Source organism: Eurypyga helias, unplaced genomic scaffold (genome assembly GCF_000690775.1).
Source record: "Eurypyga helias isolate BGI_N326 unplaced genomic scaffold, ASM69077v1 scaffold15918, whole genome shotgun sequence".
Classification (NCBI taxonomy): domain Eukaryota; kingdom Metazoa; phylum Chordata; class Aves; order Eurypygiformes; family Eurypygidae; genus Eurypyga; species Eurypyga helias.
The window spans coordinates 1-13560 of record NW_010267667.1 but is presented as its reverse complement, the minus strand read 5'-3'; the positions used below and the strand labels follow the sequence as shown (position 1 = coordinate 13560).

The window sequence follows — 13560 nt, the reverse complement described above, 5'->3', positions numbered from 1 at the left end:
GACAAACACCTGAATATCAACTGCGACAGGATACAAATGATTATTAAAAAAAAAAAAGGGAGGTTTTATCGAATTTTTAGTTAAAAGATAAATAGGAGACAGCCTCTGACCAATGAGCACGTGTAAAGAACTATCCTGAAACAATTCTAACTCAGTATTGTTTAAACTTGGCAGTCATAGCCAATCCTCATGTTACAACCATCAGTGAATTAATCTAAAAACGTGTCTCTAGTAATGCAGGGAAACATGGTACCTGCTAAAGAATAGGAGACAGACAGGATTTTAAGAATACTAAGACAGCCTTTTGTGTCTTCACCTCTAATTTTCTATTACACATGAAGGATAGAGAGTGTTTCTAAATACTCACCCACCCAATTACAAAACTTTTAAAAATCGCTTTTTCCCTCTTAAGCCAATGCTAAAAAAAAAATGCTTATACCAGCCAAACATAGTGCTGTCAGGCTTTGCTGCTATAGCATTTTTGCCAATGCGTGGTCAATGTATTCTATGAGATACTCTGGATAAATCTGCTGTTTCTCAAAGATGACAAAGATAGAAGGGTGCAAATAGCAATTGACACAACTGTCGTAGAAGTTTTTGTTGTCCTTCAAGGGAGGCCGAACATACGAAGAACTACCAAGAGTGAACTCCCCCACCAGTACCCGTGCCAGAAACATGGTCTTGGTGTTTGAGTCTTCCCTGCAGTAGTTGTTGGAATAAGATGCATCCCTCGCAAAATAGCTTCCTGCAGAAGAGACACCAAGACAGAGTTGGTAAGACACCAAAACTGCAGGGAAGGAAGTGATGCAGCAAGAAAGTGAATTCATAAGCAAAGCCATTAAGCTTTGAATGGTGAAAAAAAAGGTGAACAGCCTTTCCAAAGCCTTCACTGGTGAAAATGACCCCTATACGTTACCTACGCTTTTAACAGCACAGATACTCAAAAGCCACACAAATCGTGTTTGAAATGTTATCATATTCCTCAAGGAGATTTCCTCTGACCCTGGACATCCACCTTCCCCAATCGCACCCAACTTCCTCTCCTACCAGAGCCTACCGGTATTCATTAGAACCCTTCTGAGAGATACAAATACTCAGTCGGATGGGCGGGTAGGCATCAGCCCGCTCTTGGCTATCCCACTCAGGATGCCGATCCTTCCCTGTACGAAGGACAACGTAAAGGGGTACCCTTTGTTAGCAGGCCAAAAGCAAGTGAGCAGGATGGCTTTTACATTCCTGGAAAAAAAATACAACAAATCGTGCCACACTGCCTTCCTGTAGGAGCTTGGAGAAACTGGAACAGAAGTAAGCCTGGCCTCTAGGAGAAACCATCTGTCGAAGTGGCCTCTCCTGTCTTTTCCTGCAAGGACAGAGTGCAGCACAGAAGCCAAGGCCTTTCAGTACGCCTTAGTGCCAAACGACCATTGCCAAAGTCAGCTGTGTTGTCCACATCACCACAGAGACAAGCCCCAGATGGCTGAGTGCCGTCTTCCTACCTTGCCACCTCTGCAGTAACTACCGAGACATTTTTAGCAGGTTTAGGGTTAATGAAAGGAGTTGAAAAACCACCTTTGCCGTAGACCGTCCCATGAAGGCCACAGATCCTCCAGTCAAAGTTTTGCTGACAGATGGCTTCAACATATTTTTTACTGGTCCCATGAAACAAGAGTCGCTCATCTGCAGCCTTTCCACCATTTCTCTTCTGCATTTGTTCCTTCTGCCTGCAGTAAGAAGCAGCACCTTGGCAGTTCCACAGTGGCTGCACCCAGACAGGTTCCAGCCGCAGCAGCACTCAGAGTACATCCTGAAAATCCTCACGTTAAGGCCTAAACTTTGGGCATACAGGGTGCCTGGCTGGGTACAAACATGCTTTCGTTACACACAAATGCCTCCAGATATTTAATAATAAAAATGTTTTGTTTCCAGCACTGCCGATGGGAAGAGGGGGAGCAATCCTACCTGTTTTTTTTCCTAAACACAAGAGTTGATGTTAAGGCTTTCCCTCAACGAGTTCTGAGGCCTGTCACACTTCTGACCAGCTACAAAACCAGTATTTGTGCCAGATGTGACTGATGACCAGCTTCAAGGCTTCAGTGGCAGGCAGCTGTTCTGGCCAGAGGCCGAGCCAAGGCCCAAACCACCTACTCTGGAGCAAGGATTCCTCCCACAGAGCTCATCGGACTATTCTAAGCTCCATGTCTTGGCTGCATTTTGGTTTTGTCGGTACTTCTGTATCTACATGTTGATCCTGGCTACGTATTTCAGCGGGGAAGTGGAAGCAGATTCTAAAGTGCAGCTGCATTTCAGGAATGCGAGTGTCTATCTTTAGCATACGGCTAACTGCAGAAACAACAGACTTCGTGCACACATACCAGAGCAGTATTTTACACATACCATTGATAGAGTTCCCAGAGAGATGGGTTCTGAACTCTGCGAATCCTTTTAATAACCGTTTTGGGCATTGTGCGTTGAAAGTCCACCTTGATTTTATTGTATTCTTCAGAAGACTTGTCAAGCTCAATCAGCTGTAAGGAAAAGATTAAAAAGCTGCTGTGTCTTTTACTAAATCATAACAAAGCCACCCTACCTAGTGCACTACTCAGACCTTTAGTCTTTTCTGTGAAGCAGAGGTACAAGCAGCAAAAATACACTTGGAAAACAGGCAGATTAGAGAGCCCTGCTCTGTACAAGTGAGCTCGTACTTAGGCGACATTAACTCCTGGGGTTCCAGACACCCAGGCTGCTTTTTCCCATGACATTAAAGGAGCTGCATGCTTTCGTGCAGCCACCCAGCCCCTTTCAGTATCTGGGCCAAGATGCATTTGCGTGCATCTACCCAACTACCTAAACACGTAGAAGAAATGAGAACATAAATAAAGAGAACGGAGAATTTATGTTGCAGCAAATCAAAGAGTACCTCTACAGCCATGCTTTTTAAATCCTTACAGTTTATACTCCCTACAGCCAGTGAACACAAACTGCACTGCCTGTTATGTTTTTAAATAAACGGAAAAGGCTTTACTCCATTTTGGGAAGAGCAGGGACACAATGCCAAAAATCCACTCATTACATGACAGTCCCGAAAGCAAGAACTTTTCTACTTGCATGTTTTCTGTAGGAACATCAAGAATTTCAGTGTTAGCCTTCCCTATTTCCTACTGACAATTTCTTGAGGATTTTGCAAGTTAGTAATTTGCAAGCTTCGCGTAAGGTGGTCTTTTCTGTAGGTAGTTACTGGAGTTGACAGAGGTGGTGGTGGAGGCAAGCAGGAAGTCAGCAAAGGTAAACCATGCAGATGATAGCTATTAACTGGGTGTCAGTTCACTCCACAGGCGTTATGGCACATTTTAGTAAGTGATCCTGGCCTGAACTCTGCCGATTTCAGCAATGCTCCGCAGACATACAACAGTCAATTATACACAGCTCAGGGAACGGCTACCCTGAAGTTTGGAGGCGTGATTTATCGCTGATGTTTCAGCACATGCTGGACTTCAAAGCTACGGGGCTCCGGCACCAGCAGCACTCTCGCTAATACAGCATAAGCTGCAGGCAGATTTGCCAAGGAGAGGGATAGAGAGTAGCAGTCAAGTTCAATGTTGCCATGGTTATACTGCCACCATTTGTTACTTTAAATTTGGGTCTAGTTTCACCTCTAGGACTGCCCAGTGTCATATAAGTCTCAAATTTACCAACACCTCTGCACTGTGCTACATAAGAAACAGTCATCTACAAAGGTGCAAGAAACACTGACCTGATGATGTAACAAACCTGTATGTGACAAAACTGATGGAGAGAAAAACCAAAAAGCTCCAAACCTTGAATCCCCATTCAGGCAGGGCAGATTTGTCCCAGTGAGCTGGAATGCCTCTAAACCCTTCTGTGTGTTTAAAGCCCCTGTACAAGACATTACATATAGGTAATTAAAACAAAACATATCCCTACATTTTATGTCCATATGACCCTAAACATTTCTGCCAAGTTTAGGGAGAATGTAGGCAAATGGACATATTCACGAATGCTTCACAATTGTCTTTTCAGTTCAGTACATTAAACTACTTGTTCTAAATCATCATGTGAAGGCTTATGGCAGGAAGCAAGGTGCCAAATGAAAAAAATACAGATATGCACTGAACTAAGCATGAAAGCAGTTCTCTTCGTTGCAATGAGTTGACTGTATACATAAAAGCTCTGCTACGCTGAGGTACGTAAATAAAAATGCATCCAGTATCATATCAGCACGACAGAAACAGGAGAGATACAGCCCTCTCCCTCCACTTCCACCCCAATTTTAACTAGTGTGTTTAGCTGCTCTCTTCTGTGCCACTGAAGCAAGCTCTTCGTGCTGCAAGGGAATGCATAAACAGTTGGCCGTTACATGCAATTACATAAAATTTCTCCTCTTGCAGGCTTCCACCTGTAACAACTACTACTTTTCTCTCAGCTTGGTTCTTCTCTTGCATTTTGCTTCAAAAATTACTAACCTCAGATGTCAGAAAGGGCCAGAATGCATGAATGTTATTGCTTCCATCAGCATCAGTTGCTCTAATACATAGCTCCCGCTAATCAGCAGCTCCCTACAACGCTGCTACACGTTGAATTATCTTCTGTGCTCGCACGCTTGCTGTAGCCAAGCCCAACCTTCCTTCACCCCAAGGATCCTGCATTGCTTGAAAACCGTTGGCCAGGCAGCAACACTGCCCTGGCTAGACACTATAGCAAAGGCATGCCCCTTCCCCTTCCAGTTGCTTTTACAGCTGCCTTAACAGCTACTCCTTCACTTATTCACACCCCTGGAAGACACTGCATTCACAATGCTCTAAATCCATCACCTCAGAAGGAGCAGTTGCAGCTTACCTGGCTCTTATCTTTTCTACCTCAGTCTGAGAGACAAATTTAGGTCTTCTGCAGATCTTTCTCTCTGTTGCATAGCGAAGGTTCTTCTGAATCATGGCTGGGGGGGAAGAAAACCAACAACAACATGCTGAACAATGAGAAAGATGTTTTAGAAAGCCTTCACAGTGCAGCAAAACTTGCCACTAAGTTGTTTTGTCAAAAAATGTTGACAAAAAGGCACCGAGCTTTTTTCCTTGCTATCCAAAGGGAAGTCAGAGCAGGATGTGGAACCCATGGTCTATCTGTATAAATCACCGAGAAGGATTTCTGCTTCAGTTTTGCTCTTATCTGTAGATGGAATGATAGACACTGGTAGCTATTTTTCCTTCATTGCCACACAACCAAAACAGATCCTTTTAAAATAAGTATCTACTTTAGCTCCATGGATTGCATTCCCTCCTTCTCAATTTCCAGTCAAGATACCCTTTTTCTGTATGTAGCTGTGGATTTCAAACCCTATAAACACAACCCAACAGCTATCACAGGCCATTTATTTTTATTAATCACCAACTGAAACAAGTTGCAACAACCTGGATGTTAGAGGCACTCTTCCTGGATCTTGGAACCTCTGTAGCTACCACCACATCATACTAGCAACCAAGAGTCAGTAGCAGCTAGGAGAACGAGGCCTCATCTTCAGACAGAGATACACAAGGAAACAAACAAACCAACCTCTTGACACCACCAAGCCTAGAAACTAAGTTTTGGAACACGTGTACACTACACATGCTTGCCTAAGTTACACAGAAAGCCCAATCCTTAGAAAAGGGATTGATCTACTACGCACGTTTCCCTTCTAAGACCCAAGTTTCCCCAGCCTATACAGCATTGCTTTCAGCTGAATCACAAAGAGCGTATCACATGCCCTTCCTGCTTGGATTTCTCCCACACAGAACGAGATAGTAAAGGAGAGTTGGATCAAAGCCAACTACACCAAACAACAATCTAGGCAGCCTGATTCCCACCACCACTGTTCCCCATGATTTTTGAAAAGGATACCTGGAAAGGCAACAGCTCAGAGAGGACAGTGCTATCACAAATGGCGGAAATTTCCTGAACTCTTGGGAAACACTTCTTCCTACTTTGACATAGTCAAGGCATTTCCTCAGCCTTTGCAGACAGGCAGAGCTATGAAAAGAAAACAGCTACATAAATCTTGCAATGCTGAGGATTTTTCTGGACCCTACACCTCACCCAAGCATTCATTTCTCTGCAAGCCAGTGATTATAGCAGACCAGAAGCTGCCCTGCCAAGTCTTCCGGAAGTTTCTCTGCACTTGTGGTGGTGCTAGCATCGATGGCAACGTCACACTTGGACTTGCTGGCAGACATTTCAAAACCTAGCACCAGGACTTCAAAAAAATAAAAGGTTTGGAGGAACTGGAATGCCACTGTATGTGAATAGCTCTTATCCTGAGAGCTTTGGTAGAGGCCCTGTCTCTGTAAGCACCGCAGTTCAAAGTTCAGATTTCTCTCTCCTGCAGTACTATAGCTTAAAGCCACAAAAGACCTGGGAGGAAGCAGGGAGGGAGGGACATCCAAAACAAAAATAAAAAAAACCCAAAGCAAATGGAACCTACCTTCAAAATTGAGTTCGTATTTGTGTCTTCCAGCTTTGAAGTTCAGCTTTGGAGAAGCTTTGTCTATATAAGCTTTCTCCACGTCTTCACTGGAGACAGTGGCAGCTTCATGATCATCATCCTGTCAGGACAAAACCAGAGGAAAACAAGATTCTCCTGCCCTGTTACACACAGGCAAGTTTAAAAACCAACAACCGCCATACGGTATGGTGGGTGCGGTATGTATCAGCCTTTGTGCACGACAGCGGCTCTCAGGCAAAAGCCATGTGCTAAGCAGCCAAAACTGCCCCTAAAACAAACCAAGCAGTGTCATGAAGCCTAAACCTACACTGCAAAGGGCATGCAGCGAATGCTACGACCGAGGCCCCACATTCACCAACCAGACCTCAGCAAAGCGCGCACCGAAGTACTACTTCTCAGAAACGGAAGTTTGAGTCAGGAACCGTGAGAAGAATGTACTGATGTGATCCTGTCTGAGATGACTCACTGAAGAATTATCTGTCAATAGTACTTGTGACTCAGCAGTGAGCGCTCCCCTACCTGACGCAATCAAGATTGCAGGGAAAAGATCCCACTAGGCCTCTAGAGTCCATCTGTACAGTGTAGGAGGGAGGGACAGGACAAAAGAGGGGGAGGATACAAACGCTGTGTACTTTGCAGTATTTCTGCACTTTTAACACAGCTGAGAGTCTCCCTATTTCTCCACACTTACTTTTTTTCCATACTCCTGCCACTCGCCATATTCATCTTTCCAGTACCAGATCCATTCTGTTGTAAGAATGAAGTGAGGGGGTTTGGTCACAGAGGAGGCTGTAGAAAGACGTCTGACCTTTGCAAACCCACACTTCATATTCAGAAAACAGATACATGACAAGACAGAGGCATTTTCAGTAACAGCAGTATGGAATCTATTAAAAAAAAAAAGGAGAAAAGAAAAATCAGTTTGTGAAGCTTTGCACATTGGTTCAGAAGCACACCACAAATTTGCAAATTAAGTCAACATCATTCAAAAGCAGAGCACAAACCTGCAGTTTCCACAACAATCCCAACTTTGTTAAATTCTCCTGCATGGGACACAGCATACTGGTGTGAGCCCTTTCCAACACCCTCTTCATGCTACATAACCAGTTCCAAACTCTTAAAGCTACCTCCAGATTCTTGATGGTTCTCTGCACCCAAAAGTATCTCTCCAGGTACACAAGGTATTCTACCACTTCTACAACATGGACTGGAAAACAGTGGTCAGAGGGGCAAGTCTCTACCTTTCCATCCTTCATCTCAAAGACGTTACTTCTGATCATGGGATCAAGCTGTGTATTGACAAGCTCTAACCAAAACCAGATTCCCACAAGTACTTGTGATAAAATCACCACTCTGCCGTTTTCCAGCCATTCCTGGTGAGGATTAAAACCCAGTAGCAGCAGTGGAAAGTATTCATATAATTTTAGACAGCAAAGAATACTAGAGTCTACAGGGCAGTCACAGAAAATAACTGTGGTGGATTGACCCTGGCCAGCAACTGAGTACCCACGCAGCCACTCACTCACTCCACCTCCCCTCCTCTGCAAGACAGAGGGTAGAAAATAAGAAGGGCTGAAGCAGGAAAAGTTGTGTGTCAATATAAAGGTAGTCCAACAGGTGAAGGGGTGTGTGTGTGTAAATAAACAAATAAACAAAGCAAAACCACACAAGCAAAGAAAAAACCCCCAAACAAATTAAAAAAAAACCCCACACAAATAAATAAAGCAAAAAACCCCAAATAAATAAAGAAAAAAACCAAATCACTCGCCACCTCCCACAGGCAGTCTAATGCCCAGCCAGCCTCCAAACAGCAGCCACCTTGGAAACCAAACCCCAACTCTCCTCTTCCTCTGCCCCAGTTTTTCTTGTCGAGCACAGCATTATACGATATAGAAACTTCTGGTCAGTTTTGGTCAGTTTTCCTGGCTGATTCTCTCCCAACTCCTTGCCCACCCCCAGGCAGAGTGGGGAAAAAGAGAAAGCCTTGACTCTGCGCAAGCTCAGCAACACCTAAAACACCAGTGCATTACCAGCACTGTTTCCATCACAGATCCAGAACACAGCACTATACAGGCTGCCACGAAGAAAGTTAACTCCATCCCAGCCAAACCCAGTACGGTAACCCAGAGGGTTCCTATACATACTCCAGGATAAGAACCTCCCCGTGGATCAGATCCCCAGCAACAGCAGACCGGCAAAGTAGAAGAGTATCGAATGAAGCTACTTATGTAACGACCACAACAGAATTGTAGCAATTTATAGCCACTAAGGGCCTGGTCCAATACAGTAAACTCCAAACGTTGTTAGATTTTCTAAGAGTTTATACCTGGCGTTATTTGGGTCACAATACGCTTTTTCTATTTCTTCCATATTCCTCAAGTCCTTCCAGGTATTACCATCAGAGATCTGCCATCTATATGGCAAGTGAAAATGAGTTCGGATGCACTTGTCTATAGAAGTTTAGGAAAAAAAAAGTAGGAGATGCATTATTTTTACAGGCTATGAGGGAAAAAATCCAACATTTCAGGGCTGTACACCTAGCTGGTGAAAGTATCAAACGCATAGCTACGGGAAGTGTTCACCTACAGAATCACTGCAAGCAGTAGTTGGGAATTTTTCAGCACGAGCAAGCAAAAATTAGTTTTTGAGCTTAGGCAGAAGTTCAGTTGCCCTACCTACGAGATTCTCTTTGTGCATCAAAACTGCTAGCAGGAGCTCAGTGGTGAAGGACCACTCGGTCTTCTCAGAGGCAAAAGTTTACAAGGAACGGAGATGACAAGCTCACAGGAGGCTATGACTGCATACACAGAGGAAGAGTGCAGACACAAGTGTCTATGCTTAACCACTTCGTCCCCAAGTAGTGTTACTGTGGAAAAACCAACCAACCAACGCTCAGTTCTAGGATAGGAGGCAGCTCATTTAGAGACCTCAAGAGACCTCTAAGTGTCCAGCCCCCACCAGAAACAAGAGTAGAGGTAGCAGTGGCCCAGGTATCACAGGCGTAGCTCAGAAATCTTTCAAAGAGAGAGTATGCAGTCCCTCCTCCCCGGCGTGGAGATCACCTCACCAGCGCACATACCCATAAACGGGAGGCTAGCTCTCAGAGCGGAATGGGCAACTTCACACAGGGAGAGTCAAGGAGACCGCACCACACAGTTCCTGGGAGAAAGCGTGCAGTATGTCAGGGAGCTACTACAGGTCAAGAAGGAGAAGGATGACAACAGGACACCCAACAAGATAGCTGGCACAGCAGTCCTTTTCCTGGACAGACTGGAACATTTTGAAAGGGAGAGAGCTCGGACAGACGGAACAGAAGAGTGCTAGAAGAAGCAAGCCAGTGTAGAATTCTGAGTATCTTTTGTAGCTATTTGGAAACAGGACTCCTATCATTTAGCAATTCCTTAGGTGAACACAGGTGGAGTAGCCAACCTTCAACACAGGCCGATGTGATACATTTCAGAGTAAAACAAAACAGCTCCTTTGTTTGGAACACCAGGTAGGTCAAACACTTGACTACCAGCACGCAAGATTACAGTGAGATTTAACTGAAGATAAGCACAAGCTCTGAAGTTTCCTCTGTCTGTGAAAGACGTCTATCACCCTCTCCTTATGAGAAAATAGACTGGACTTGCGACAGTCTCGACCTACCTTTAAAGCCACAAATTCTGTAGAGATTATATAAACAGATCTGTTCCATCTCATCATTTGTAGTTGAGGACACTTGGCCAGAGCTCTGTTTTCTCTCTAGAGGGTAGAATTATAAACCTTATTAATACACTTTGTTTCAACAAGTCCTCTTAAAATTGCATCTATGGATAGGTAAGATGCCTAAAAGCAGTGTTTATAACTACGTAACTGCATTGAGCTCCAGAAAGATACTGAAGTCTGATAACCTTGTATAATCGAAGGCCCTATCCCTTTATCCATACTTTCTGAACTTAACTTTCCTGTAACTGCTAAATTCCTCAGATGCAGTTTTGAGCTATCACAACAAAATAAGAGCAGAATCCAGTGCCTTTGCATTTCTAGACAGACTTGAGTTAAGCATGCATTCCACACAGCTGTTCACATTGGCAGCTATAAAATCCAACGTCTCAAAATTTGCTGTAAGTTAAAGCACACCTAAGGAAATGAAGAAGGAACTACAGGGAGAGTAGCAGAGATGAACACACATCCTTGGATTTTCCATTCTGTTACCTCTTTCTTCCCTGCTAAATTATACTTAAAAAGTACCGTTCTCAGGAACTTCAAAAGTAAAGAACAACCAAAATATTACATCTCTGAGAAGTAACTAGAATACTGCTGTCTGTGAATTCTTGTGCTAGACAATTACTACATTAAAGAAAAAAAATAGAAAAAGTAGTTTATAATCACAGAAGTATATGCCACCCCTGTTCTTAACCAGCTTTCTACCATGGTTTATGATTTTTACCAAGAAAAAAAAAGTATAGATCTCCCTGTTTCCAATTCCTGTTATCCTTTTCTAGCCTCAAATTTAAGATTTTTACAAACACCAAACACTTTATTTCTCAGGAACCTGCAATGCCTCGGAAACCACTTGTCAAGATACAAATCACTGTCAATGAGACAGGTGCAAGGTCCCTCCTAAAAGACACATCAAGACGTCAATTCAGCTTTCTTTTTCTTAATGACATCTGCAAGAATGTCACACTCACTGTAACAACTCTTCTTCTGATGTTTTCAAAAGATGGTATGATTTACCTCTGCATGAAGACTTGGCATCTTCTATGTCATATATGTTGCTGTTGCCATTTTTTATGTCATACATATTCCTATAAATGGAGGGTAGCTTCTCAATAATTTCTGAGCTCATTCCCTGTCTCTCCAGTTTCTCATAACATTCTGACTTCAGTAAGTTATGGGATCGCTTGCAGAGGCTGCCAAATCTGCACTGTCCCCACAAAAAGTACTGGCAAACATGCAGCTTGGTGCAGATCTTTTTATAGGTACAAGATCCATAAGGTCCATCACCTTTGTTATAATGCAAGCAGACCTTGGGTAGAGGGGAAAAAAAAAGAGAATTTAAAGTACAATGTGTACGTGTAGACTGTTTTAATTCACAATTTTTAATTTTTTACAGCTTCGTGTTTACTTTAGCATTCAAGACTTACACAAGTTTCTTCTATCAAGTCATCACTCTGAAAAGAAGAAGAAAATTCTTCCTTTTCCCTACTAATGTCTACAAAGATCTTTCATCAAACAACTGCTTTACAGACATTCTCAAGCAGGTGGGATTTTGTTCTAACTCACATAAATGTAGAATAGTGGACCTTATTCTGTCACTACCTGAACTCTTGGCTTTCTAGTTTTGGAATAGTGAACTTTTTTGAACAGAATTTGATGGTAAGAAGTGCTGGATCTGGCTGGGATGGAGTTAATTTTCTTCATAGCAGACCATACGTGCTGTGTTTTGGACTTGTGACGGCAACAATGTTGATAAGACACGTGTTTCAGCTGCTGCTGAGCAATTCTTGCTCAGTGTCAAAGCCACCTCTTTTTCTTCACTCCAACTCCCCCACCCCAGGTAGGCTGTGGGGTGGGCAAGAAGCTGAGAGAGCACACAGCTGGGACAGCTAGCCCAAACTGGCCAAAGGGATATTCCATGACATGTAATGTCCTGCTTTACAATTTAACACCACCAAACCACCACAAAAAGGCTGGGGCCGGGGCTGGGGGGATGCCTTTTTACAAGGTGGCCTCGTTTAGAGACCTGCTGGGCATCAGTCTGCTTGTGGGAGGTAGTGATTAACTTCCTTTACAACACTTGTTTTCTCCCCTCTCCTCTTCACTTGCTAAACTGTCTTTATCTCCTTCCACAAGTTTTGTCCCTTTTGTTCTTGTTTTCTCCCACCTGTCCTGCTAGGGGCGGGTGAGAGGGGAGTGAGTGAGGGGCTGTACAAGAACAGAGGATGTGGATTGTCATGGTTTAACCCCAGCTGGCAACCAACCACACAGCTGCTCGCTCACTCACTTCTCACTCCCTCTGCCCCGGTTGGATGGGGAGGAGAATCAGGAAAAAGGAATCAAAAAAAAGATTAAACTCATGGGTTGAGATAAAGATGGTTTAATAGGACGGCAAGAGAAGAGAAAACAAAATATAATGATGATAAAAGAATATACAAACCAAGTGATGCACAATACAATTGCTCACCACCCACTGACTGATGCCCAGGCAGCTCCTGAACCGCAGCTCTGATGGCCAACTCGCCCTGGTTTATATACTGAGCACAATGTCATGTATGGAATATCCCATTGCCCAGTTTGGGTCAGGAGTCCTGGCTGTGCTCCCTCCTGGCATCTTGTGCACCTCCTCGCTGGCAGAGCACGGGAAGCTGACAAGTCCTTGACTTAGTACAAGCACTACTTAACAACAGCCAAAACATCAGTGTGTTATCGCATTATTCTCATGCTAAATCCAAAACACAGCACCGCACCAGCTACCAGGAGGAAAAATAACTCTATCCCAGTCAAAACCTGCACAACGTTTAAAGTTTTAGTCGCATTCTGCTAACTAAAGCGAGACCTAACATCTCCAGCCAGTACCATGCCTCTCCCACTTGTGCTGCTCACTGAAACACAAGGCTAAGAAACTGTACTACTCACCTCTGGTAACAGGGAAGGGTCATTTTGAAGGAGAAGCTGGCGAAGTTCATCACTGTTTAAATTTTCAAGTCCATGCTGTTTTAGAACACAGAGATTGTGGTCCGAGTGGAAGCTGTGATCAAACCTGCATTCCTTCCTACACGTTAAGAAACCCAAGAGCAAAATGAGCATACGAGACCAGCGCTATTTTGCAACTCAAACGTACTACAGTTAACAGTTTTAAAAGCCCACCAAATTAGGCCGTTTCAGAGAAATCTGTGGCACTCGTTTGTGAAGTAAGGGTGTGATTTGCTAAGCAGATTACATAATTACTCTGGGGATAACTGATTTACAGTCACTGTGGCATTAGTGCAGGCTGACAACACCGGTGCTTTTGACCTGGGGCTCACAGCCGTGCCGAGGGAACACGGCAACGCCGCCCCTACCCCGAAGGGGCGAGGGCA

At 43.9% G+C, this 13560-nt stretch overlaps 1 protein-coding gene across 1 annotated transcript; it reads right to left on the bottom strand.

Annotated features, from left to right (window-relative positions):
- Window positions 1-470: 470 nt before the first annotated feature.
- Window positions 471-13253, bottom strand: PARP12 (poly (ADP-ribose) polymerase family, member 12; the record flags this gene model as incomplete). The annotated part of the gene is made up of 11 exons (XM_010157514.1): window positions 471-745; window positions 1570-1721; window positions 2395-2525; window positions 3816-3894; window positions 4855-4951; window positions 6473-6593; window positions 7185-7380; window positions 8820-8943; window positions 10142-10237; window positions 11216-11507; window positions 13118-13253. Coding segments are annotated over 11 exons (1699 nt in total), but the record flags the coding sequence as incomplete, so codon positions are not given.
- Window positions 13254-13560: the final 307 nt, after the last annotated feature.